At 49.6% G+C, this 24,688-nt stretch overlaps 11 protein-coding genes across 11 annotated transcripts; 4 read left to right on the top strand and 7 right to left on the bottom strand.

Moving 5' to 3' along the window:
• Positions 1–63: 63 nt before the first annotated feature.
• BT62DRAFT_972855 (dienelactone hydrolase endo-1-3,1,4-beta-D-glucanase) lies at positions 64–1,677 on the bottom strand. The gene is made up of 7 exons (XM_043189091.1): positions 1,054–1,677; positions 840–997; positions 733–785; positions 568–679; positions 489–516; positions 335–439; positions 64–276 (listed from the first exon to the last, which is right to left on the bottom strand). Exons 1-7 carry the CDS (start codon positions 1,274–1,276, stop codon positions 161–163), a joined length of 795 nt encoding a protein of 264 aa, XP_043036572.1. The 5' UTR covers positions 1,277–1,677; the 3' UTR covers positions 64–160.
• Positions 1,447–3,287, top strand: BT62DRAFT_904196 (Metallo-dependent hydrolase; the record flags this gene model as incomplete). Its single annotated transcript, XM_043183551.1, has 5 exons — positions 1,447–1,727; positions 1,774–1,829; positions 1,873–2,118; positions 2,167–2,819; positions 2,871–3,287. The coding sequence occupies 5 exons, from the start codon at positions 1,447–1,449 to the stop codon at positions 3,285–3,287; spliced, it is 1,653 nt and encodes a 550-aa protein (XP_043036571.1).
• Positions 3,288–3,998: 711 nt separating this feature from the next.
• BT62DRAFT_935390 (D-lactaldehyde dehydrogenase) lies at positions 3,999–5,779 on the top strand. The gene is made up of 7 exons (XM_043186929.1): positions 3,999–4,479; positions 4,532–4,619; positions 4,668–4,731; positions 4,783–4,964; positions 5,018–5,097; positions 5,156–5,387; positions 5,439–5,779. The coding sequence occupies exons 1-7, from the start codon at positions 4,273–4,275 to the stop codon at positions 5,627–5,629; spliced, it is 1,044 nt and encodes a 347-aa protein (XP_043036570.1). The 5' UTR covers positions 3,999–4,272; the 3' UTR covers positions 5,630–5,779.
• Positions 5,780–6,070: 291 nt separating this feature from the next.
• On the bottom strand, positions 6,071–8,097 carry BT62DRAFT_982231 (uncharacterized protein; the record flags this gene model as incomplete). The annotated part of the gene is made up of 6 exons (XM_043189664.1): positions 6,071–7,598; positions 7,649–7,686; positions 7,740–7,756; positions 7,806–7,868; positions 7,918–7,969; positions 8,020–8,097. The coding sequence occupies 6 exons, from the start codon at positions 8,095–8,097 to the stop codon at positions 6,071–6,073; spliced, it is 1,776 nt and encodes a 591-aa protein (XP_043036569.1).
• Positions 8,098–9,643: 1,546 nt separating this feature from the next.
• BT62DRAFT_935387 (mitochondrial carrier) lies at positions 9,644–11,003 on the bottom strand. The gene is made up of 2 exons (XM_043186928.1): positions 10,510–11,003; positions 9,644–10,459 (listed from the first exon to the last, which is right to left on the bottom strand). The coding sequence occupies exons 1-2, from the start codon at positions 10,654–10,656 to the stop codon at positions 9,740–9,742; spliced, it is 867 nt and encodes a 288-aa protein (XP_043036568.1). The 5' UTR covers positions 10,657–11,003; the 3' UTR covers positions 9,644–9,739.
• A 369-nt stretch (positions 11,004–11,372) lies between these two features.
• On the bottom strand, positions 11,373–15,342 carry BT62DRAFT_1035322 (UDP-Glycosyltransferase/glycogen phosphorylase; the record flags this gene model as incomplete). The annotated part of the gene is made up of 15 exons (XM_043178380.1): positions 11,373–11,529; positions 11,591–11,970; positions 12,020–12,189; positions 12,247–12,299; positions 12,352–12,492; positions 12,603–12,672; positions 12,725–12,764; positions 12,817–12,909; positions 12,960–12,981; positions 13,038–13,076; positions 13,128–13,786; positions 13,841–14,260; positions 14,307–14,453; positions 14,501–14,729; positions 14,782–15,342. 15 exons carry the CDS (start codon positions 15,340–15,342, stop codon positions 11,383–11,385), a joined length of 3,171 nt encoding a protein of 1,056 aa, XP_043036567.1. The 3' UTR covers positions 11,373–11,382.
• A 565-nt stretch (positions 15,343–15,907) lies between these two features.
• BT62DRAFT_982228 (3-deoxy-7-phosphoheptulonate synthase) lies at positions 15,908–17,284 on the bottom strand (the record flags this gene model as incomplete). Its single annotated transcript, XM_043189663.1, has 6 exons — positions 15,908–16,138; positions 16,192–16,257; positions 16,307–16,426; positions 16,482–16,977; positions 17,029–17,121; positions 17,181–17,284. The coding sequence occupies 6 exons, from the start codon at positions 17,282–17,284 to the stop codon at positions 15,908–15,910; spliced, it is 1,110 nt and encodes a 369-aa protein (XP_043036566.1).
• Positions 17,285–17,582: 298 nt separating this feature from the next.
• On the top strand, positions 17,583–18,034 carry BT62DRAFT_904341 (uncharacterized protein; the record flags this gene model as incomplete). The annotated part of the gene is made up of 3 exons (XM_043183561.1): positions 17,583–17,648; positions 17,706–17,801; positions 17,858–18,034. 3 exons carry the CDS (start codon positions 17,583–17,585, stop codon positions 18,032–18,034), a joined length of 339 nt encoding a protein of 112 aa, XP_043036565.1.
• A 1,350-nt stretch (positions 18,035–19,384) lies between these two features.
• Positions 19,385–20,536, top strand: BT62DRAFT_935382 (peroxiredoxin Q). The gene is made up of 4 exons (XM_043186927.1): positions 19,385–19,596; positions 19,663–19,760; positions 19,815–19,933; positions 19,991–20,536. The coding sequence occupies exons 1-4, from the start codon at positions 19,416–19,418 to the stop codon at positions 20,088–20,090; spliced, it is 498 nt and encodes a 165-aa protein (XP_043036564.1). The 5' UTR covers positions 19,385–19,415; the 3' UTR covers positions 20,091–20,536.
• On the bottom strand, positions 19,870–21,804 carry BT62DRAFT_935381 (inosine monophosphate dehydrogenase). Its single transcript, XM_043186926.1, has 11 exons — positions 21,697–21,804; positions 21,612–21,638; positions 21,506–21,555; positions 21,263–21,457; positions 21,123–21,199; positions 21,017–21,065; positions 20,924–20,967; positions 20,762–20,860; positions 20,666–20,706; positions 19,991–20,606; positions 19,870–19,933 (listed from the first exon to the last, which is right to left on the bottom strand). Exons 2-10 carry the CDS (start codon positions 21,617–21,619, stop codon positions 20,243–20,245), a joined length of 927 nt encoding a protein of 308 aa, XP_043036563.1. The 5' UTR covers positions 21,620–21,638; positions 21,697–21,804; the 3' UTR covers positions 19,870–19,933; positions 19,991–20,242.
• Positions 21,805–21,991: 187 nt separating this feature from the next.
• Positions 21,992–23,807, bottom strand: BT62DRAFT_904239 (VHS-domain-containing protein; the record flags this gene model as incomplete). The annotated part of the gene is made up of 5 exons (XM_043183554.1): positions 21,992–22,725; positions 22,775–22,859; positions 22,912–23,190; positions 23,240–23,603; positions 23,659–23,807. The coding sequence occupies 5 exons, from the start codon at positions 23,805–23,807 to the stop codon at positions 21,992–21,994; spliced, it is 1,611 nt and encodes a 536-aa protein (XP_043036562.1).
• Positions 23,808–24,688: the final 881 nt, after the last annotated feature.

Genomic DNA, 24,688 nt, shown 5'->3' with positions numbered 1-24,688 from the left:
TTCACGCTTGGACTGTGATCGCGACTTGCAAGAGTTCATTGGTACAAAAAGAAAGGTCCCAAGGGACAAAATCGGCTGAATATATTCACATCAGGTCAAAACATTCGAAAAGAGAATATCCAAAAGCATGATATATGGAGGCTTGCAGCTAATGACATTATTATGCCAGTAACGTCTTCTTGAACCACTCAACAGTCTGCTGCAAAGCAGCCTCAAAACCCGCCTTCACCTCTGGGTAAGCTAGGTTCGGCCGAGCTGCAAATCCATGAGTGGTCCCTGGAAAGATCATTCGGTTTAATTTGAATGTCACGAAGTAGCTTGCCAAAAGACATACCCTTGTGGTCAATGAACTCGTATTCTACAAAGTTCGGTTTTCCCTTTCTTCCCGCCAGTTCTGCTTCGGCGGCGGCGCGTGCAGCAGGTTTGAAGCCCATGTCCTCTGAAAGCACACGTTAGACCATTCCCTGTGGCCCAAATCAAGATCAAACCTTCAGCGCAAGCCCAAGAAGAAGGCACCTGACATAATGTCAGTCCTTATGGACAAAATTTCCCCCTGACGATGAATACCTTGAGCGCTTTAAACTGTTCAGTGGACAACCCGCCGGGATGGCAGACAACAATAGTATCGAAGAGGTTCGTGGCTCCGATCCTCACAGCGACGGCTCCTCCAAAGCAGTATCTGGAGGTAGTAGAGTTAACGTCAGGGCGAAAAAGGACTGTAGGGAGACCAACCCAACGGCACCTAGCTTTTCGTACTTTTTCTCTGCTTTCAGTGCGTTTATGAACTGAGAACATGTGTGAGAGGATGATAATTTTTGGAGAGGTAGCTCCAAACTCACAGTAGTCACTCTCTGATCCACCACGCTTGGCCGACTACGTATAACAAGGGGAAAGCGTTTCAAAAAAATCCAGAAGAATGTGAGATATCCAAAGAATCCGATTTTCTCGCCAACACGTTCCGGAATTTTCATTTCATGAACCTCCACAGGTGGCTTGCCTGTAGTGAGACATTGTGAGAGAACAAAGGACACTTGGTCGCAAAGTTGAGCTCACCATCGAAAAGGTCTGGGACCCAAACATCACACTTCAACTGTTCAGCAAAGAAGTCGGCGAGAATCTTGGAATTTTTGAGTCGAAGACCAAAGATATCCGTGAGCAGTAGCACAGCACGCGTCGAGGGTTCGGAACTTTGCGCATAGTAAGCTCCTTGGATGGAAATCGTTCCTGTTGGTTCGCCAGCCAATATCTCGCCTTTAAAGCAGTTTGGGCAGCTCATCGTATAGTGGAGGGAAACAGATAAAATTGCCGAAAGACTGCGCACGTTTTAAATAGACGGCGCGAACGGATGAGCGGTTGAATAAAGCTATGTCATCATACTTAGGTCAGGTACCTAAGTATAACCAACCACGCAATATCGCCCCTCTCATCCGCACTCATCACGTCTTCATGGAACCGTTTGGCCTCCAATGGATTCAAAAATGGTGGAGAGAGCCTCTTGAAAGTGCAGACAGCTCCTTAGCAGAGGCAACGGTTGATCGAGCAGACGTTCCCCAGAGCACCCTTATCATCAAGAATGTACGACTTGCACACACAGACAATGCGATGGCGGAGCAGCTGTGGACAGTAGAGTGCAGAGGAAAGAAAGTGAAGCAGGTGTCGTTATCGGACGGAAGCAATGATGTGCCTCTGCCGGAATTTGATGCGAAAGGGAGCTTGCTGTTACCTTCGTGAGTCGCGTCATTTGCCGAACAAGTTGGACGTTAACCCGTCCAGCCTGTGTCATTCTCACATCCATCTCGACAAGTGCTTCATACTGGACCGTTGTAAATGTGAAATCGGGTGCGTTATCCTCGTCCTTAATGTCTATCTCAGTCCTATCATTACCAAGGGATTTCACGGAGGCCATGAAGGTAACAGCTCGCGCCAAGCAAGATTTTCGTTACGATCCAGACGACCTTCTACGGCGCGGAAGACGACTTGTACGCGAAAGCATCGAATGCGGCGTTACTTCAATGCGAGCTCATGTTGAGGTCGACTCCATCGTTGGGCTATCCTCTCTCGCAGCAGCGGTCAGATTGAGGAATGAATTCAAAACAGCGTGTAATGTACAGATCGCTGGTCAGCTCTCGCTCCTTTGTTTGTTACGAATCTTGTTCACCGTAACAGTGTTTGCGCAAGAACCGTTGTTTGACTTTGTCGCGGATACAACGCCCGGTTCCAATTATCGCTTTCTGAAACAGGCTCTCGAAGATCCTGAGGTAGAAGCCATTGGTTCGGCCCCTTACGTCGAGGCAAATATTGACCAAGCGAAGAAAAATATCACTCTGATCTTGGAGCTAGCAGCTCAAATGGGTCTTCATGCCGACTTTCATCTAGACTATAATGTCGATCCAAATACTGAGCCGCTCATTTGGGAGGTTATCCGGGAGGCAAAGAGAATTGGCGGTTGGCTTCCTATTGACAATGAATCATACCGTGGCATTACCATCGGGCATGCAACCCGTCTACAACTGTTCACTCCGGACCAATGGCAAGAACTCCAGCAGGCTATTGGAAAGCTCCCCATTACGCTCGTCGGTCTACCCAACTCTGACCTGTACATGCAAGGCCGCAGGGATATGGATAAACCTCTCGGTCCACCCAGAAGCACGCTCCGCGTTCCTTACATTGCGCGTAAATATGACTTGCAGATCGCCATGAGCGTCAACAACATCGAAAACGCATTTACACCTCAAGGATCGGTGGATCCGCTTGCCTTGTGTACCCTCGGCGTTGCGCTCTTCCAGTCTGCCACTCCTGGAGATATCAGGACCTTAATAGTCAGTAACTTCCTACCTTGTCAACTTGCTGTTTCATATTATTACACATAGCGTTCTGTAACATTGACCTCGAAGCGCGCACTGGGGATTGCTCCAAGCGATCTACCTCAAGGCCTGTTCCCTCAAAAGGGCGATCCTGCAGACTTTGTGATCATCCACGAAACTCAAACCTTATATCAAGCCGTTCTCAATCCTAGCCATGATCGAACGACAATTCGCGGCGGTGCGGTGGTAGCCCGAAGACTAACCAAGAGATGGATTACGTGCAGCCAGTCCCTAGTTGCTGTTCTTCCTTGGTACAGACGCGTCAAGTTGTCATATATGCTGTTCCCGCCTTTGTTCTTGTATAAATTCCTCATCAGTGGAGGTGTGCCAGTCTTTATGCATTTCGAGACGTCCCTTGAGATTGTATTCAAAGCTATTGATTCGACAGCCCTGCCCCAGCCTTACGAAAGCGATGCAAGCTAGCTTCGATATCGAATGCTCCGGCACTTAGCCGCCTCGCGTTTTATGACAGCTTGTTATTCAGAACGTCAGCCGACACTCTCAATACATCTTATAAGTGTTTCAAAAGCAGTATGGTGGCTGCACCTTCACCAGGGCGTGGCTAGATAATTGTGATATCACCTCATCTTCCTACTGAGGTTTCTACGGATCATGGTACAAGATTGGCGTATGTCTCTCTTTCGTATGATATTCGGATACGACTCACCCTCTTATCATTATAAGCGATATCATCTTTCCTAATCCATAGTCGCACTTCGTAAAAAGGGCCGCCCGACAATTGCCGGCCTCCAATCCCTTTTGAAATGGCGAATAATGTCTTGGCGCGAATATCTTAGCTGGTTAATCCCTATGTACGTTTCAATGAATGGATTTCAAAGAGCTTACGTGCACGTACTCTCCCGTTCTCAACGACGTCGTGATTCCAGTTTTATCTATCCACCACTGCCATTAACAAGATGAGTACTGGCAGTAGTTGAATATTGAAACTTGACGAGATTCGGTTGGGAATACATTTACAGACCACTGAAATTGGATACTAGCCAGGTGCCAAAGATGTCCGCGAATACAACCTTTCTCGAACTGGAGTCGCATCTCGTTCACAACTGTGTGAGAAGAACATATATAAGTATTGCTGCACTATTCGATGACTGCAACGACCTTACCAGCACATTATTTTACTGCAGAACAACGACAAACCTACAGAGGAGCAGAGAACTTCGGGCGGCTTCGAGCGGTGGACTCCAGAACTATTGCAAATTCACCCAAGTACCACTTAGGGCTACTTGGTAGTGTGGAGAGCGTCTAACGACCTCAGGCTGACCAGTGACGAAATGCGCCGCACTGACGCGTCATTTCCATGGGAATTACTCAGGCACATTAGACGAATCAGCTACACCCTACTTAAGCCCGTCAAAACGTCTCTTCGGATTCATTTCTTCCCAGTACAATGCCTGCGGTTACGGATACCAACTCCACCATCCTTGTCACTGGCGCCAACGGCTTCATCGGTACCTGGATTGTCGGCCACCTTCTCAAAGGGGGTTACTCTGTACGCGCCGCAGTACGAAATGAAGGAAGGGGAAAACATCTTCTTGATATTTACGAGTCCTACGGCGCCAGGCTCAAGCTCTTTGCCGTTGGCGATATAAGTAAGGTATGTCGTCCCGTCTCAGGTTTACGGTGATTTTGTGAAATTACCTGCAAAGAGAGGTGCTTTTGACGACGCGGTTAAAGGTGTTGATGCTATCATCCACACTGCTTCGCCCGTCCATTTGTCTGCCGACGAACCCAGTGGTACGCTTCGCCTGCACAGCGAAGAAAGATTCTCACAATCGTGAGCAGAACTGATTGACCCTGCTGTCGGGGGTGTAAAAGGGATCCTAAAGAGTGCTTTGAAGAATGGCAGGTATGCACCCTCCCTCGCAAGCCTGGCCATAGCTGATTGGCAGTATACCAGTGACTCACTAAAGCGCATCGTCATGTCCTCCTCGTCTGCTGCTATTGTTGCCTTCTCAACAGCGCCGGTAACCGTCTCGGAGGCCGATTGGAATGAACCCCCGATCAAAGAGTGCGAAGAGAAAGGCAGAGACGCGTCCAGCCTAGCCAAGTACTCTGCGTCAAAGACTTTGGCGGAGAAAGGTATGTTCCTTCCCTATTTATTCTCTCACCTTGTGTATGACCCGTCTGTGCAGCCGCTTGGGCATTTTACGAGAAACACAAACCAGAAATCAAATGGGACATTTCTGTGATCAATCCTCCTTGGGTTATTGGCGTGAGTCAGAGAGAGTATATGTGGTTATTCCATTTTGGGATCTAATCATGGATGGCAGCCTGCAATTCATGAAGTGACGACTGTTGACAGTCTCAATGCGTCGAGCAAACACTGGTACGATGCTATTGTCAGAGAGGATTTCGGGGGCTTCTCACCCCTCACCACACCGGGACATGGGTGGGCAGATGTTCGCGATGTGGCTATGGCTCATGTACGTGCCATGGAGGTTCCTAGTGCTGGCGGGGAGAGGATCATTATCAGCGTCGGGTCGTGGGTATGGCAGGACTGGCGTACGTGTTTATCATATTTTCCACTCGTTTCAGACTCTCATTTCCTTCTAGTCGATGTCATTTCCGAACTCTCTCCTAATCCATATCCCTCACGTACATTACCCAGAGGAACACCTGGTATCTGCCAGCGTGCAATCACTTTTGACATGTCCAAGGAACAGAGAATTCTGGGGATCAAATTTCGGATGATGGAGGAAACAGCGAAGGATGTCCTGGCAGATTATGAGCATCGGGGCTGGTAGGTTGGTGTCGAATAGGCGTTTCTTCTGCCAGCATCAAATAAATACTAAGGTCATTTACACACCTAATATTGGTGTGTATTGTAAGAGATGCAGACTGGATTCACCATTAATTTCTTTGGTATGATACTCAATTACATAAAATTGAGCACAAGGTCTACAAACACACAAATACAGGAAATAATAAGTATATGGATAACTTGAAAGCAAGCAACAAATTACAGATGTAATAAAGGAAAGTAACAAAGGTAAGTAAATTGACAATTACAGCGAGATGAGCCGATGGAAGAGTGTGATTAACGTAACAGTTACACATACAAAGATTGGATAAATGAGCGTACATGCGGTACCAATCGGTCCAACTTTAAATTTCAGCGAGCAAAAAAAAAAGCCTATAAACTGCGCTCTCGCGACCAGCGCACCAAGAAAAAGACCCGCCTCTCTCTACGAAAACTCTGGAACAGCCAAAAGGCTTCCCACAATCAGCCAACTAACGAGACACGCAATCACAAAAGACCGAATCACGATCTCCCACTGACCTCTTATCACCACAGGGCTTAGCACGCGGGTCAGCGGCGAAGCAAATGCCGGAACAGCCTTGACTTTCTTATACTGCTTCCGGATTATCGACTCGTCTGTCTTTTTCGCTCGCATTTCCACCTTGGGTTTAACCACGGTGTCGTGCACGGGAAGCTTCTCATCTGAAGACGTAGGCAAAGAAGGCGCTGAATCCTCCTCCGGCGTTCCGCCAATGATGACCATCCACTTGTTGATACTGCATTTTGACTGAATACGCCGAATGAAGGCTTTTGGGGACTTTCCGAGGTCAGGTGCAGGTGTCTCGGGTTCGATAAAGAGGACGTCAGGTTGCAGTGGTCGTACGGAATCGGTATGCGCGTGTTTGGTGACGGAAATGGGCCTGGGGAGGGTGTCAAAGTTGAATTCTGATATCCGCTGAAGCTCTTCTGGGAGAAGCTTGTTCGGGCTAGGAAACTCGTAATCACTGATGTCCTCTGTAGACCCGTCGAATGGGTGGATGAATAGAGCGGTCGAGCTGTATGTCTCATCGCCGCTGCTGTCTTCGTCGTCAGAAAATCCTGAGCCAGGTCTGTGGATAGATACGGGGGCCGTTGCTGGACCTTCGATGGGGTCCGCATCATAATAAGCTGGGGAAATGCGAATCATATCTGAGCCTTCAGACGAAAGATCCGTCATCGAATGGGAATGATCGTAGCATATCGATGAGCTGATGGTGACCAAAGAGTTAGGACGTGAGGAATCAATGTGGGCCATAGGCGGAGGTGTGAGAACGGGTGGAGATGGAGTAGCAGTGGAGATTGGCGAAGCCACCATTGGGCGTCGACGTGAGCTGTACAGCGGCTGGGGTTTCGAGATGGGCGGCCTAGAAAGCTCAAAGCGTCTAAGCTGCCGCAAGTCACCAAACACGTAAATGGCAAGACAGACACCATTCAAGCTCGTGAGCAACAAGGCAAGACCCAACCAGAGCCCTGGTAACGCGGTGAGACGCAACCACCGCGAGTGTCCTTTGACGATATTGTAAACCATGGGAAAGACGGCGCCCACCAAACAGCAGAAAATTCCCGCGATCAAACCACACAAAACACGACTATTGCCGACATTGTTGAATTGTGCGGTAACAAAGCGCTCGAGGCTTTCCTTAAGCATCTTCTGGACTTGAACGGCTACTTGATTGAATACAGCGGGATCAGGGTGTGGGGAACCGTTTGATGTATGGAAAGGAGCGAGGACGTCCGAGGGGAGATTGAGTTCGTGGTTAGCGTTTGGCGTTAGGAACGTCTGCTTTGCTCGGGCGTAGAACATGGTGAGCTGGGACGAATTGTGTCTTGGCCAGACGCCCAGGTATGCTGGGGTTTCGCTCCGACGCAATCTTGAGGCAGCTTCCCACTGCCTGTATTTGACGGTGTACTCCTTGAGCCAGAGGATGAAATACCTACTAGCGGATTTGAGTCTATATATGCGCATATAGCCAAGTCAACGTACAGATTTTCTGGAGCCAGCTCTACGTATAGCAGCCATTCCTATCGGTAGTGCTTAGCGGGTCGACGGGAAACACTGAGACGAGAATGATTACCTCGAAATCCTTAAGCCCTTTAGAACGAATCAGTCTGGAGTCACGAAGCCAGGACTAGCTACATACCAAGAGGAGGTAAATGCTTCCTGTCCAACACATCTTCGAGCCGTACGTTGAACGCTGGCGTAACTGTGACCGTCCTCAGCTGGTGCCGCCCGAAATACGAGAAGAAACGCACCACCACAAGACCTGACCTTTCCAACCGCAGGCGGTGGGTTACAGAGACGAAACTGGGCATCGGGCGCGTCAGAAAGAGGTGGAACGGTTGGATATAGCTTACTGGCAGGGTCAAGAGGGCTTTCCAGGACAGCTTGTATTCCTTGGGCCGTGTCAGGGTCGGCTGTCTCTGAGGGGCCATTGGGGTAGGGACGAAGAGATGAAGGACGGAAGGAAGAGAGGCGAATAAAAAAGTAAAAAGTCAGCCCTGCATGACCTTAACTGAGTAGAGAAGCAGCCGACCAAGAAATAATACTGCTTCTCCTCCAAAATACGTGCAAACTGCGATTTGGGTTTCATTTACGGCCACTGCCTGCCTGTCAACCTTCCCCATTCGGACGGTAACGTCTTCGCGTCTGTATTTACTGCGTTGCTGGACTGTTTTTGAATACTGGAGGGTCTTGAGCTAGAAGACTGGTCGTGATGTACGATAAGATAGTGACGGTACCGACCCTGCTCGCTTGTCGTACAAAAATATCATGTTGCATGCCGAGATCTGTCACTTGACATATAAAATTGTTTCTTAATGAAAGAAGCCGGAGCAACCGCGGCTTTTACGTTGGAAAACCAGCGTCATTGCCCCTTGGCACCTTGAGGGAAGACGAGCGGGGAAGATCTTTGCAGAATGGGAATCCTCACCAGCAGAACAGTGGAACAGTGTACGGTCATGATCGTCAACATCGAACTTTGGGATCAACGGAGCGATGGCAAGACCGAAAGAGATGATGAGCACACTTCGACACAACTGGTCAGAGGAACCCAAAAGTGGTCATGAACACCCAAAAATATGTTTGGAAAACACGGACAAATCTACTTCGCATCCGAGATTTAGTGATCCGGCTCGAAGAGGAGATTGCAAAGATCACCGAAATGTCGTCTCAAACGTAGAAGAACGGTGATTTCAATCATATGCTGGTGTACGCAAAACTTACACCGCATCTGATAGAGACGAGCTTGAGTACCGGAAGGTCCAAAAAGCTTCTCGCGTGATGCCTTTATGCGGAGGTCGAATCCTTCGCTGACAGCCTTGAATTGGCTCCAAATCTATTACACACATCAAATAGCGGGTGTGATCCAGATGGGATGGACAAATCCCAGCCGATAACCGCTCTGGAGTCTGGATTCCTGCTGCCTGCCAGCCCCACTGACCGATTTTCATCCCCACCACGGTGCCTTTCTAGAGCAAAGATTTGGAACCCAAATAGCTTTGATGAACATAGGGTGGAAATAGATACCTATATCATTCCAGTTTGAAAATCGACTGCGACTCTAGAGTACCCAGGTGACTGCGCTAGAACGCCAACCGTGGTCGTAAAGTAAAGTTAAAAAAAGTGTTCGGCAAAACCCGATCTCTGACATCGTCATTTTACTGACACCGACCGTCTTCGTTCTCCAAGTACTGAGAAAATGACGGTAATAATAATGTTATTATACGGTGCTGAAATATGATGGGGGATTATACGGACTAGTAAATATCCACTAACGAGTTCCATATGTCTTTAGTTGTGGGAGGTTTGAATTGCACATTACGGTAGGGTGTGAAACGTATGTATTGGAATTCAATGTATCATAGCCGCTCTCTCCCCTTTGTACACGTACATGCTATTTTCAGTTGAATGAAAAGGTTCAATGACGGCTTGCAAGCAATACTCAATCATATCCAAATACGCCCAAGCGCTCATCGAATTCAAAAGGAGAAACAATGCCTTGTTTGCAAAACTCTATGTGCTGTTACTAGCGATACAAGATCTAGGTTGATTAATCTACACGGTCTCCACTTCTCCCTACGAAAATCGCTTATTCAACTCATCATATATCACGAATATAATCGCACTGCTGGGTATACTCCTCGCAATTGTGATCCCACACCCAGCATACAAGCCTCGGATACCCTGGGCAGCATACATCTCCCTGAACGTCCTTAGAAAGCTCGCCTTGAGGCCAGATGGGCCCCGAAGCTCATCACCCGTCTGCATCGTGCTTTTCACCGTATCCGCCGGGAACAACGCCAGGTTAAACGACGCGCCTGCACATGCACCAGACAAGGCAGACTCCCACGGCGCCAGCGTCCGAGCGCTACCCTCAGGATGCCGAGCCAGCAAACGTGACGCGACAAATTCCTTCGTCCCGAACCACGCTGCTGTCCCGCCCGTCTCGCGGATGAACGTCCCCGTGTGGCCCAACCACAGGCCCCGGAGTCCCGTCGTTCGTATGACAGACGCCAGGACTTTTAGTGGTCCAGGCAGGGGTATAGAGTGGGACGCATTTTGGGGAAGCAACATTTGGACCTGCATTTTGCATTTGACGAGCTCAATCGGTGTGAGGAGGAAGGATGTAACGGCACCGGAGCCCGCTGCTGCAAGACAGAGGTAACGGAGAGGTAGTATCGGTTGATCATCGGCTGGGAGATGGGCGACAGTCCGGATCAGGGATTGAAAAGACGAATATGTGAGAAAGAGAGAAGCGTTTTCCACCATTGCGCCTATTATGGGAGCTGGTAAGCCCTAGAAAAACGTAAGGTACTGCATGAGGACCGAAAACATAGCACACATACCCTGTATAGCCCCGTCACGCCCTCTTTGGTGTACGTTTGTGTCAGGCAGTCAATGGGCCCAGCAAAGCGTGCAAAGTCGTCCAGCACTTGGGATTGAAGCCGTACTTTGGTCAAATCGAACGGATGCTCGAAGACCTTGGAGACCATCCCTGCTGCCTATACAGCATTTTTTTACTCAGTCATTTTGGTCGAGTGAACGTGAACTTACGGAACCGAATGCAATATCCTTGATGGCCCGCGTAGCTGGGGATGAAGTCGAAGGGAAGTTGTCAATGGGGACGTCCATTACTGATGCGAAAGAAAGAAAGGAAAGGAAAGGTATCAAGCGCTGTCAGTCATCGTTGGAGCTATGTGTGAGGACCAAGCGCCAACTGGCTAGACACGATGCAGATGCTAGACGGGCCTCACGGCCGACGTAATCCGGATCGGGAATATTCGGCACTCTTGGCCTTTATGGAGCAAATTCTATCGAGTCAAGATGGGAGCGGGTAGAGTGATAGATAGTAAACATTTCGTAACGCTTAGAATATTCATACTTTTATTTCAATCATTTCCGTCGACGGTAAAGGCGGAAGAAACGCCTTCACATCAGACGCTGCCATGCCAGAGTGTAACAGGAGGTCCTTCCCAAGTACCGGCGTGTTTGGTTTCCGTTTGATCGATACCTAAAACGGCAGTACCCGCCCCCACCGGTCATCTCGAGTCGAGGTCTCAGAACAGGCATTCGTCATTAAATCTCGTCAGCAATACAAATCAACGTGGTATACATGGAATAATTAATGAGGAGGGAATCATACATGCTATGGTACCAGATGCACACATAAACAACACGGAAATAAGTTAACAAAGAGGTACAATATAGCCATTCGCGTCCTAACTGATGAGCAACGAAGTCTTCCGGCGGATGGACTCGACGCGGTGGCATCTGGAAGACTGTTTCGTCTTGAGCGTCTTCTGTTCCCGACTCGCTCGGGGGAGATAGGTGTATAGCGTATGAATAGCCGTCCTCACTCCATCCTCCTGCAAGTAAATCAACCATGAGCGAAATTTTCCCAGCGAAAAACCGGAAAAAAACACTAACCGAGCGAATCTTCTCCCCAACAGCCGTTGCCTTCTCCTTCATGATCCGGCTCGTGGTAGCCTTCGTGAGCGCCTCGGCAAGATCATGCACCCTCAGACTCGGAACTCTCAATCCAGCACCGAGCTTCTGCACACGGGACGCCCAAAAGAATTGGTCTCCAAACCACGGTTTAATCAACGTGGGTATACCGGCTCGGAGACTAGCCCCAGTCGTCCCCGCTCCACCATGGTGCAACGCGGCGTCAATTTTTGAGAATAGCCAGTCATGTGGTATCTTGTCAAGCTGGTAGCACTCGGGTGGAATTTCCGGCTCAGCAGAGTCTTCCCCTGCTTGGCTCATCCGTGCTGACCAGCCTTTCGATATGATGGCCCGGACGTCGCCTAATTACCCATGAGTAACCGCAAGTAGAATCAACTGGAGGCAACACACTCTTTAGTACAGCCTTGATGATGCGCATGGTGACGCGATTTGGGTGTGGGACCGTTATGCTGCCAAAGCCAATGTAGACGATGGGCTTCCCGTCAGCCCTGGCCTTGTCCATCCACGTGAGGAGATCTGCTGGAGGTTCCCAGTTGAGATCTGGGTTGTCGAGGAACCAACTGTGAATGATTGGGGCGTCAGTTTGGCCGGCACACGCAAGTGATGAAAAGACGGACTAGCCAGATACGCATATAGTGTCGCTCCAATCAAGGGGCTTGGGCACAACAGCCTAGCAAACAGTCAACACAACATACGTCAAGTACGTCACCAGGCCCGCTTACAGCTGAGAAATTGTAGATGAACGGTATCTTGGATTGGGCCAGGTGACCCATGTCAGTGTTACCGAGCTTCAGCGTATGTCGCCGCCACTTGTTAATCTGCCTCGATGTTGCAGTCCACATCACATTGCTAGACACGTATGTCTCGTCAGTGAACACCATGTGCCGAATCGACATAGCGCGTTACCTGAAGAGAACATACCTGTAGAACAATAGTGAGCTCGTTGATGGAAGTTAGTGACGATGGAATAGACATACGAAGCGCTGTTGAAGGTAGAATATTCCACTGGAGGGGATAGGAAAGCATGAGGGAACTCGGCAGTTCTAGACGAAGACAATCAGTAAGGTTCGTTCACTTGTGGAAAAGACTCCGCACTTTGTCCATGGCATCGTGAATGTTCGGAAGTAAGGGATATCTGTCAATACCCTTTAGTCAAAAATATATCATTAGGTGGGAGTGCGGCTCACTGAGTGCCTCGGCGATGTGGACTCCAGCCATCGCAGAAGGGCTCTCAAGCAGTACATCAGCACCTTGACACGATTCCCATGAATCGAGAAGCACTAAATCAGGAGTTAGACAGCAATGTAGTAGATCAACCAAGGAATCTCACATTGGTCGAGCCAAGGGCGGAACTGCAGGATCGCAGCTATCAGCACAGAGGTAGACAAAAGAAAACTCGACAACTCACATGCGCCAAACTCTCTTTGAAGAACTCGGGAGAGAACATCTATGGACGCGTCAAAACGCAATACAATCGACCAGAAACGATGCTTCTTACTTTGTTTTCAACGCTCAACTTCATCAACGCACCTGGGTCACCTCCAGCCTGCCGGTGCTCAATCCCAAAGCCCTCAATCCACTCCTTGTACTCTTCATGCGTAACAATCGTGACCCGATGGTTCTCCTTCATCAATCCCAGCCCGAGGGCAATGTACGGCTGGACGTCGCCCCGACTCCCAATCGTAAGACAGACAAAGTGAAGCCTCGGTCGCGCGTTGACAATCTCCCTTTCAAGGTTGATGACTTTGGGCATCTGCACTCGCAACTCGAAGGGAATCTCTGTCGCCTTGGCTACAGCTACCGTACGCGCAGGCGGGGAGAAAATGTCGATCATGCTGGGTTTGCCAGGCGAGGGAGGGCTACGTAGATGCTCAGTCCGCGTCGCAATGAGGGTATTAATACGCCTCATCGCTTCATCACGAAGTTCGGTGGTTTTGAACTGGAATTTGAGATCAGGCTGGCCGTTCAGCTCGAGTCTCAAGCCAAAGAGTCGGATGGGGTAGGTGCGGAAGGTCTTTGCATTTTTTATCTTTACAATAGGTAGACGATAACGGATATCGCCACTCGCGAACTGCTTGCTCCAGAAGGAGACGTAGTTGGAGGAAATTGTAAAGTAGCCAGAAGACGAGATGCTTCTGAAGATACGCGCACGAGCGACTAGGTTAAAAGAATATCAGAGGAGCTTGAGGGTTGGTGAATATATGGACTTACTCCATAACTCTGCTTCGCCATCGAGACCCAACGCAGTCCGTATGGTCCGCTCCTTATGGTCTGCAGACGCATGTGGTGCCTCAGCCTCCATCATAGACAATGGGCCAAAGTCGGCGACAATAGCGTTGGTTGCCGAAAGATCTGGGTGCCGGGCTTTGGCTGTAGCTATAAATTCGTCCATTCGTTTCCATGCAGGGATCTGCATGATAGGGCAGAGATGGAAGGCGTGGTCGTCGATGTCTTGACCGCACGTCTCAGTGCACTGGACGTGTATAGTAGAAAAATGGAAAGCGGGGGTATCCGTTCGGCGAGAAATGAACTTTGTGATACGAGCAAGAGGACAGCTGAGCCTGATGCCCGAGTCGGTCGTCGTAGCATCCATGATTTCGCGTCGTCGATGGCGAAAGAGGAAGACGGCGCCTGTATTCGTTTAGCTGCAGGAATTAAAGATGAGGATTACACGCACCTAATATCTCCCGCCTCCAGTCTTGCGCCGCCTCTGGAGTATCGAACTCGGCGTAATCATAAGAATCATCACTTAAATGATCAAAAACGATGTGGATTGAGCAAGGATCATCTGGATCATGCGGTAGAACGTCCTTGACATTTGACACTGGAGAATGTGAGTAAGATGAAATAAGAATTGGACAAGTCACGTACGGAGGACGGTGCGCAGAGGACGAATTCGGTCCTCCTCACTGCTGGAGGCGCAGGTGGTCATCATGTCTGCAGACAATTCGATCCAGAGGCGTCTTTTGGCGCGCCATCCCTTACGATGTATGGTAACAGAGCCGGCCTTGATGACCTTCTGTCCAGTATGGCCGGGTTCCTCGGAGGGAAGGAGAGAGGCGTGGAAGGCGAGTCGATGAGTTGTCACGTGCAGGACGCCCTGTACTTTTTTTTTGAGCGTGACAAAAAATAAATATTTAAGTAACACGTACGACGATGACGACACCATTGAACATGCACCCATCTGCCTCGAAGATGAGTTTCTCTGGCTTTTCGCCATCCGCAGCAAGAGGCCCGAATTCAGCGACCAGGAGGCGGACAATCTCTGCGGGCTCGAGTTTCCACGCGTCGTTATCGGTGGTCGCGGTGCGGTGAAAGGCGGGGATAGGGGAGCGCTCGACATTGATGGCTGTTTTATCCGAAAAATCGTCGGAAGAGGACTCTGGTTCCTCTGTGAGCTCGCCGCCTGGCGTCCAGGTCGTGCCAGACACGGACAGCTTTCTTGCCTTGTCGACATCGGCCTGCTCGTCAGGGGTGAGGTCGTGGGCGACTAGGCGGGTATAGCCGCAGACGGCATCCTCTGCTGGATTTTCTGGATCTGAGCCTGTGGTGTCGACTGTGTAGGGGTGGCTGGACAGGACTTTCTCGTAGGCGTCGGCGTGGTTGTAGATGGCGGCGATGGAGGGCGGGGAGGTGATATCATCTGAGCTGATGGAGTCGTCGTCGATGCTCGACGCCTGGGACGACGAGCGGCGAAGAAAGGAGAAAGGCATGGAAGAGGGTTTTGGTTTGTAGGCAGACCATGACATGGTTAAATGCTACTTGGAGAATGTCCTAAATTGACATTATCTCGATCATCAAACAAGTGGCTCACCTCCGGTGAAATTATAATAAGCAGCAGTCAGTAATTATCTCCGTAATCGCACTCGTCTCCGTGCCCGTTTCACTGGCGTCCCCTTTCGGCTGAGGTGACTAAAGTGTTTAGACAAAGCATCCACTGCAGGCCCGGGGAGGGAGGGGGAGGGGGGGGGAGGAAAGAAAACAGGAGGTGCCACCTTTGCATGTCCTGTCTTCACTATATTGTCTCCAACAGTCTATCCAGAGTAACAGCGGCTGTCATCTCCGTCTCGCAAGGGGATCTGTGAGAAAATCAAGGGTCACTCTCCGCCCGTTTCCCCGTTTCATTCCGCGTCGGGATCCCACAGAGCGCTCTCATTCAGTCTCTCATTAATTCCATACTCGTTTCCGTGTTCCGTTCAATCCAGATAATTACTATCCATTTTGTTTTTCGACACTCATTATCCGGCGTTCCACTCTAATCATCTTTTACCCCGGGCCTCATGCTGCCTGCTGTTGTACCAGCAACCTTCGACCCCTGACCCCTTCACGAAGACGGTCGAGAACGGGGACTGTTGTTTCCCAGGATATACACGCGTCAGTCACCGACTGCCCGTATTTCAAACCTGCAGGCCCCGCTGGCGGAATATCTTGCCGTCCCTCGACGAGATTCGACTCTATCATCACTCCCATTATCAAGCAGGCCGTATCCTCTGATTCCAGTTGCCGAGCCTTCACCGGCAATCAGATAATGCAAAAAATCACGTCCGTGTAGGACCACTCACAATGTCATCAGCTACTTCTACCTGCTTTTGATGCTGCTTGGAGCTATTCCCATGACTGCAGTCGACCTGCAGTCGATAGTTAGCCGTGAGGCGTCGGCAACATTAGCTCACATACCATGATTTTTTGAACTACGCCCGCTTTGGATAGCTTGCTACCAGCGTCTCGGATGAAATCTGCTCCATAATTGGGCCCATGCGTACCCCCACGCAGAATGATATGCACGTCAGGATTGCCCTATTAACGGCAAGGTGAGCACGCGATCCCCAGCCGTCGTTTTCCCGACCCTCACCTCAGTTTCAATAATACTGCTCAGTCCTTCCTTGCCTGTAGACAGGAAAACATGTCCACTCCGAGCAGCCCGGCACGCATCAATCGCGATACCCACACTGCCATCTGTAGAATTCTTGAAACCCGTAGGCATAGAAAGCGCCGACGTCAGCTCTCTATGTACTTGCGACTCCGTCGTTCTCGCGCCAATCGCACCCCACGAAACCAGATCAGCTGTATATTGCGGCGTGATTGTATCTAGGAATTCGCATCCGGCAGGCAGCCCCATCTTTGCGATATCCAGGAGCAGCGTCCGCGCAATACGAAGGCCCTTGTTAATTTGGTAACTCCCGTTCAATTCGGGGTCGTTGATCAGGCCTTTCCAGCCGACCGTCGTCCGCGGTTTCTCAAAGTAGACGCGCATCACAATTAGTAGGTCTTTATCAGCTTGGTCGGCGTAGGCTTTGAGACGTCTGGCATAGTCTCTGGCAGCATCAACGTTGTTTACTGAACAAGGTCTTGCGTGCCAATCAGAAATGATTAAAAGGAACGTGTCTTCTATAACGTACCCCACCACAACCAAAAGACGATCATCGTCGCCCTTGAGTATATTTGTGACCGCCATGCGCCCTTGTACCACCGTCTGGGCAGCTAGAAGAGTTCTAGTCGATAGACGTGTAAGGAACGCAACGACAATAAGCCTGGGAGTTAGAATGCGCACAAAGGCAAGTCTTCCTGCAAGATTTGAGGTGGAATCAGAGGTCTAGTAGCCTTGACGCGGCTGTTTTCCAGCTTTGCAAGGGCCTCCTTGAACGGAATCGCCATGTTTAGGTCAACCACTGTGGAAACGGAAGACGAGTTATATATGTGCCCGGCAACAAAACATAGAAGACGAACTGTTCGGAAAGTTTAGTCAAGATTAGATGCCTCTTTTTTCCGGGTTGTTCGCAGAATCAAAGTATTTGGATGAAATCGCTGCCAATATATCGGTGTCCTGCAACAAGAATTTTTTTGGAGACATGATCGATTTACGATCGGCTTGACTCGACTTTCTTGGCACGTGATCCAACGCACGACCCCTTGAATCTACCAATCAGTTCGCTCTTGTTTCGTTACCTTCAGCATGGATTTCTCCTCCCTCAGCAGCGCCGAGCAGGTGCATATGAACAAAGTCATAGAAAAAAAGCAGGTCAGCTAGATTTACCTTTGCTGCGTTACGAACAACCTAACCAACATCAACGGAAAGATGCAAGACTTTCTCCGAATGTACGCCAACATCGTAGAGCGATGTTTCAACACATGCTGCAATGACTTTACCAGCAAAGCTCTATCGTCGAAAGAGGTCTCTTTTGTTCTTTTTGTGACCGTGTCGAAACTTTTCTTAGCCAACTATATCAGGACCAATGTGTGACGAACTGTACGGAAAAGTTTCTCAAACACGCCGAGAGGGTGGGAACGCGTTTCGCAGAGCTGAACGCCGGTGCGTCATTAGGCCATTTTCCTACTGTACACCGTGCTCAGGAGAACCTGTTTCCAGAAGCAATGAGTGCCGCGCAAAACCAAAGCTCGTCATAATATTTTACACCGTACTACGTAATTTCTCCTGTATCCTTGCGTGCAATCCCCGTTCCTCCGTCTTTGTACCCTCAATCCGCCAAGAAGAAGGCCCTTGCTTTCCCAAAACATAATCTCGCCATTTTCAATGTTGGCAGCATTTGACATTTTCTGTCACCAATCTCACCACTTGTCAAGAGATCATCTCCGTTAGTAGGTCAAACCCCGTTTCCGTCTGTTCAGCCGCTTTTGATTGCCTCTTAGGCCCACCTTCTTCATGCGCCATTCCAAGGGAAAACACACCATCTTGTGGCTCCCCCCAGTGCTACCCAGAACGCCTGTTTCGACAAATCTCTCACCATCAATGCCCAGCTTTTCTTTCTGACCTCTATTAATACTTATTAAGACGTTTCTAGTATGTTAAACCCCGTTCCTGTTCTCCCCACGATTTACCGATGCTGTGCGGGAACAACATCGAGCATGTTGACGATGCGTGTCGGGGACATCGGCAGGCAAAACCCTTGTTAAATTTTCGCGCCCTGATTTCTTTCCCGTACCGCAGACAGGACTCGCAGAAACTTTTAGGTGCAATATCACCCGAAACGCGTTGATCTGTAGACGCGTGTTTCTGATATACTTCATTAAGGCCTGACTTCGTTCACCACCGTCCCGGATTCCGAATCATTGTTTTCCCCCAATACTGACTATCTATAACCCTCGTCTGTCTTCTATGTTCACTACCGGAGTCGGCTGTTCACCGCTCAAATCCCACCGTGACAAAGCCCCTTGCCATGGTTGGCATGTTAGATACTATACACACCACGTTATGGGGTTCTTTTCTGTGCATGTAAGGTACCAGGGCTACATATGCTTCCCCCAGCTCCTCTTCCCAATGCATTTGGAATTCTTCGGTGTTATGTCGGATAGCTCCGTGACTTTCGCGCGCCTTCTTCCTCTCGCTGTGGTGCTCTTCCCTGGCTCTCACAAGTCTGAGAACGTCTAAGGAGGGAACAGGCAACAGTTCGAAGCTTCTCCAAGAACCATGTCGGACTCTGATTGCCCCGAGATGAAATAGATCGAGCCTGGGACCCTGATCTCAAACTTCCTCTTTCCGAGCCTCCGTTAAGTAGTTATCGGTTTATCCTGTCTGTTGTCACCTACGGATTTAGATATACGCACACAATACGTTGGACACAAGTAGGGGACCAGACCACAGAAGGCAGAATCGAAGCTGTAGAAACTTTTGGGACCTAATCATAACTGCATTGCGTTTAGTTTGTGTTCGCATCGCTTTCCCACTCGGAAGAACATATATATATATATATATATGAGGGGACTTCGGGCTGCACAGGAATAAATCCCTCTCGTTTTTGTCTTGCTCTTTCCTTCCATCTTCCTCGCTATGGCCCATCAGGCGCTCATTGGGCACCCCGCACCGCACTTGACACTCTCCAACTACACAGGCGAGCCATACTCCCTCAAACCTGGAGACAACGACGTCACCACCGCCATATTTTTCTATCCAAGATCTGGGGCGTGGGGTTGCACAAAACAGGCGTGTCAGTTTAGAGACGCGATAGCAGGCAGGCTGTCCTCGTCCCTTGGAAGCGAGCAATTAATTAACGCCCTTGCCCTCCCCCCCGCCACAGAACAACCAGAATTCCAGTCCGGAAAAGTACAAGTCATCGGCATTAGCCCAGATCCAGTATGGAAGCAGAAGCTCTTTGTCGAGAAACAAAATCTGCCCGTGAGTGGAGAAGATGTTGATGTCGTGCGTCGTTGATGACATGGACCCTTTCAGTACCCCGTTCTCAGTGATGAAAAAGGAGAAGCACGTCGGGCATATCATGTAGGCCGAGGGTTATGGGGTCTGGCTGACCTACGGGTAACTTTTGTGATAGACAGCAAGGGGATTATACGGTACGGTTTCCCTTCTATGATTTAGCTTTTCTCAACAATGATCGGGCTGGACAATAGAGACGCTCTCGACACGACGTCGATAAATTATGCTTCGCATTGCAAGTTTGTCTCAAGGGTACTAGAGACGCTGGGAAAAGAGGGTGACAAAACCGCGTAGATCTCGGAGCCTATACGAGATGAAGATGCCAGCTAACGCAGGGACAAGGAGAAGTGCATTGCAGTGGTCCAGACGTGGAGCTTACATGAGAGATCCAATTCCTGTGCATATCTTACATCTGAAGGACACTTATACACTATATTATCAAGGCCCTACAGCTTGGCTCGTGTAACCGAATCATTCAAGCCCCCAATGATCCTCTCTGCCTCCGTTGCCATCCTGTCGAGGAGAGCCTTACAGGTGGGAATATCATCGATAAGTCCTACAGTGACACCGGCAGACCACACCCCATAATCTGGATCCCCATTCTCATAGACCGTCTTACCCCTCTGTCCCGAAACCAGATCTCTAATGTCTTCGAACTTCGCGCCTCCAGGACGCCGCTCTAAGGCCACTACTTCCATTGAGATCTTGTTCTTGAAAACCCTGGCAGTGTTGTGTAGCGTACGGAAAATATGGACTGTATCTGTTTCCTTCGAGGCGACGATCTTGTCCTTGATATTGGGGTGGATCGGACTGGGAAATCGGCAGTTATTCGCCAGGTTCTTGGAAATGAACTAAGGAAAACAACCGACCTTTCGACCGTGCACATGAAGCGAGTGCCCATGTTAACGCCCTGGGATCTTCCGATAAATTGTTGCTCTTATTTAATGAGGACGTAAATCACTCACCGAAGCACCAAGAGCCAGGGCTGCAGCGAGACCTCGCCCGTCAGCAATGCCACCGGATGCGATGTATGGTATTGTAAGTTCCTTTGCGGCCTTCGCGAGCTGGACGGGTCAGAGGTTCGTGAGAACGGGGGTTGAGAAACGAAACTGAAATTGTATACTGACCAATACCAAGCCGCCAATGTCCTCTTCTCCCGGATGGCCAGCACCTGGAAATAGTTTTCAATCTCAGACTATCATCCATCACAAGGAACATACATTCGAACCCGTCAATACTTAGTACATCAACGCCCATCTTTTGCGCACTCTGCCGTTTTGCATGTCCATCAACGGGATTGACGGTGGGTTCCATAGAATCACGAACCTTGGCATGCCGTATGGTCGTACACTTGTGAAGGACGACACAGTTTTCAGATTTGAAGAATTTGATCAAGGGTCCAGCTAAGTAAAGGAAAAGAACCTAATCCACAAAGTGATACCCGCCAGGAGAAACCTCAAACGTACGGTTGTTTCCTGCCGTTTCAAAGATACGAACGCCCTCGGACACGGCGGCTCTTGCGTAGCCTTCGTAGTCCGGCGGATTTATACTGGGCAACAGCGTAATGTTCACGCCAAATGGTTTGGACGTGAGTTTACGCGTCTGCCTAATAGCGTCGCGCAGAGCTGCAGGGTTCGGTTGTGTTAACGCAGTGAGAATTCCTGCGGAACGCTAAGTTGATATTCCGCCATTAGCCTGAAGGTATTCACCAAGGCCGCCTGCCTCTGATACAGCTGCTGCGAGCTGAGGCACGCCCACCCTGAAAATGCACTGTTTCAGGCTCTGGAACCGGATGCATTCAGTGTATTTATTCACCATTGCATGCCGCCTTGCACTACAGGACTAGAGCGCTGATATTAGCATACGGTGCCCTGGGTTACTGGCAACGATTTCGACGTACACACTTATCCCTAGTATCTTTGTTACAGCCGTGTTAATCATGTTCAAGGCAATGAAGTAGACGCAGGAAGGACAAACGAGCAAAGGAGAGACTGGAATGATGGTCGAGTTCCGGATGGAGGGAAGGTTATAAATACCTCCGGCAACATTGAGCATGATAAAATACTGCTACTTAGCCGGTACGCTTAGCGAAATTCTTATTACTCCATTCCACTGCGTCTCCATAAACAAAATAAATCGCCGACAATAGTACAATAGTAGCCAGTAGTCCTGTTATCCCGCCACGACATAAAGTACTAGAACAATCCAACAAGATCATCAAAAGGATCCTTCCTTTGGGTCTGCTGCTGCTGCTGCTGCGGTTGTTGATGAGACTGCAACGGCTGCTGGAATTGCTGCTGCTGATAGTACGTGGAGGCTCGGAATGTCTGCTGCATGCTACCTTGCATTGGGTTGAACGACTGCTGTGGCGGACTAAAGGACGACTGCTGCGAGGCGAACATCTGCTGAGGTGTAGGATGCAAAATCCCAAGCCCTTGTCCTGTCCCCATCCCCGTCGAACCATTCCTATTGCCGACATCATAATTCGGGACAGATGGCGAACCTACCCCAGGCGTCGAAGGTAGCATAATGGAAGCAGGTGGTGTAGTAGAAGATGCAGGAGGTGACATCGAAGTGGGCCTTAATAGCGGGTTGAAGTTGCCGGCGCCACTGGTTCCAATGGGAGACGGGGCGTACGTAGATGTCGCGATGAGGTTCGCATTCAAGTGTTGGGCGAGAGGCTGATGTTGAGGCTGGGGTTGAGGTTGGGGGGAGCCGAAAAGCCCAGCAAGGTCGTCTGGACCAGATGCCGTTGGGGCGCTACTGCTTGATGGTACCGGGTCGTCCAAGTCAATCAGTGAGAGATCATTACGGGTAGAAGATAATTCGGTGGGTATGGGGTTGGCAGCAGTGGCGTAGTCTCCCTTTTTGTAGGCTTCATAACGATCCAGTGCGGTGTTTATTTGATCATTCATTTGTAGGAATGTATCTGAAGACAATGGTCAGCGGGGTTACAGAAGATCGAAAGACTAACGAACCCAAGGATTCTGGATCGTGGGTCTCCGCATCCGATATCCACTTCTGTATTTTCGGCCTAGCAGCAATTAGTATCGAAGCTACTTGCTGCATTCGCGTGTCAAGAAGAATCCACAGAAGAATAGGATGCAAGCCCTACCTCGTACACATCGCCAGAGACAATCCTTTCTCCTCTCGTCGTATCCACATTATCCAGCATCTCATTCAACAGGACCACCTTTGATTCAAGCTTATTGAGATCAGCCAAAGCCTGTGTCTTGTAATCTGGCTTGGCGTCAGGATTTGCCCCAGCGAGGGACTTCATGAGCTCCTGAGCAGCGGCGAGATCTCTGGGTGTCCCTCTACGAATAAGTTCCTGCAACTTGGCCGACTGCGCTTCTCTATCCTCCTCCTCAAGCTCTTCGGCGGTTTTGAGATTCTGAAATATTATCAGTGATACCGAAGTGACTAAGATCAGTGGGACGCACCGCGGCCGTAGCCAAAGACGACGCCTGAGGCAATTCTCGAAATCGGTAACCTTTGAACGTCAAGAGCCTATGCATATCCCTGATATTCCCTAGATCGTCTTTCCACCTAGATTCCACACATATACTCTCTTTCCAGGAGTGTATGAGCTCGAGAATCCGAGACATGACCGGGCCCGGGAACGGAGGCGGTCGCTCGGGGAATCGACGTACGAGTTCATTTAAGAACTCCTTGGTAGATATTTGAAGGTGAAAAGGGTATCCACATGATTGCACGAGGGTATCTAGCAGTGCGAGAGCGAGGATGGCAATGTGCGGATTACGGTTGTTTGCAAGGCGCGCTGTGAGCATCGCTGCCTCCCGGGGCCTTCAACAAACTGATAAGCCGTCCACCAGAATTACCATCGACAAACGGTACGCACGTATTGGCCTTCTTGTTATTGATATAATTGGCAACCTCGATATGGAGAGCATAGTTTGGTTCTGGTAATGATGGTTCGCAACAGCGCATTATGAGAATCTCAAGTGGCGAAGTCCGAAGCCAGTTTGACGTCGTCGGACTCGACAGCATCGATGAAAAGGGTAGAGGTGCGACCGACGGTGGAAGTTGACGGAAACAGCGGACGTGGTCATCCGAAGCTTTTACCAAGCCGACGCAAATAGGCTGCACAGCATTTTCATTGCGATCAGTAAGCCTTCCAGGACGTCTACGCAATAAACTTTGTATTTTCCAAATAGTGTTCAGGTTGACACCAAGGTAGGAACCCCTAGTAAGCGTTGTATAAATAATCACCTGAAAATCAATTTGCCAAAATACTCGAATGAAATTGCTAAGGATCAACCATTGGATTCGCCTCCCACTCCGCAGCCCGCGTAAATACGACGAATCTGACAGCGACTCTGACTTGCTTCGCTGTTGAACTCTTTCATTACTCTCTTTCACCCACCCACCTCCAGTGTCTGATACAGTTGGATTCGGACCTTCACTCCCCGCAATCTTGTTCCCCAGACACTCAAGCCGTGGACCTATTTCGCATCGTGATTTTGGACTCGGACTCAATTTGAACGCTCACCCTTCCAAAAAATTGGCCTCGAGTCCGTATTCACTTCAAAGTTCCCAACTATGAGCCTTTCTCAGGACCCCATCTTCTCGGTAAATCACCATAATAAATGTCTAATTGTATTCTAGTGTCCTCACAGTACCCGTCACCAATACAATTTGATACAAGTCACTCTGGAGACTCCAGACATTCCCTTCCTCCATCTTCTCTGCCTGCATTTATCTTATCCATTAATTGATGATGGGTATAACTCGAGTTTCTACCAGGTACGTGATGTGATACCTCTGATCCATCAGAATGGACCGTCTTGTAGCTTCAGTCCTTTCGATGCAGTGGTCGACTTTCTCCCCCTCCACTTGGAGATCGCGGTGTTCGACGCGTCTGTTCTGGA

Source organism: Guyanagaster necrorhizus (genome assembly GCF_019112545.1).
Source record: "Guyanagaster necrorhizus MCA 3950 unplaced genomic scaffold BT62scaffold_25, whole genome shotgun sequence".
Lineage (NCBI taxonomy): Eukaryota > Fungi > Basidiomycota > Agaricomycetes > Agaricales > Physalacriaceae > Guyanagaster > Guyanagaster necrorhizus.
The sequence above is the reverse complement of the archived record's forward strand: the minus strand, read 5'-3'. Positions and strand labels throughout refer to the sequence as shown.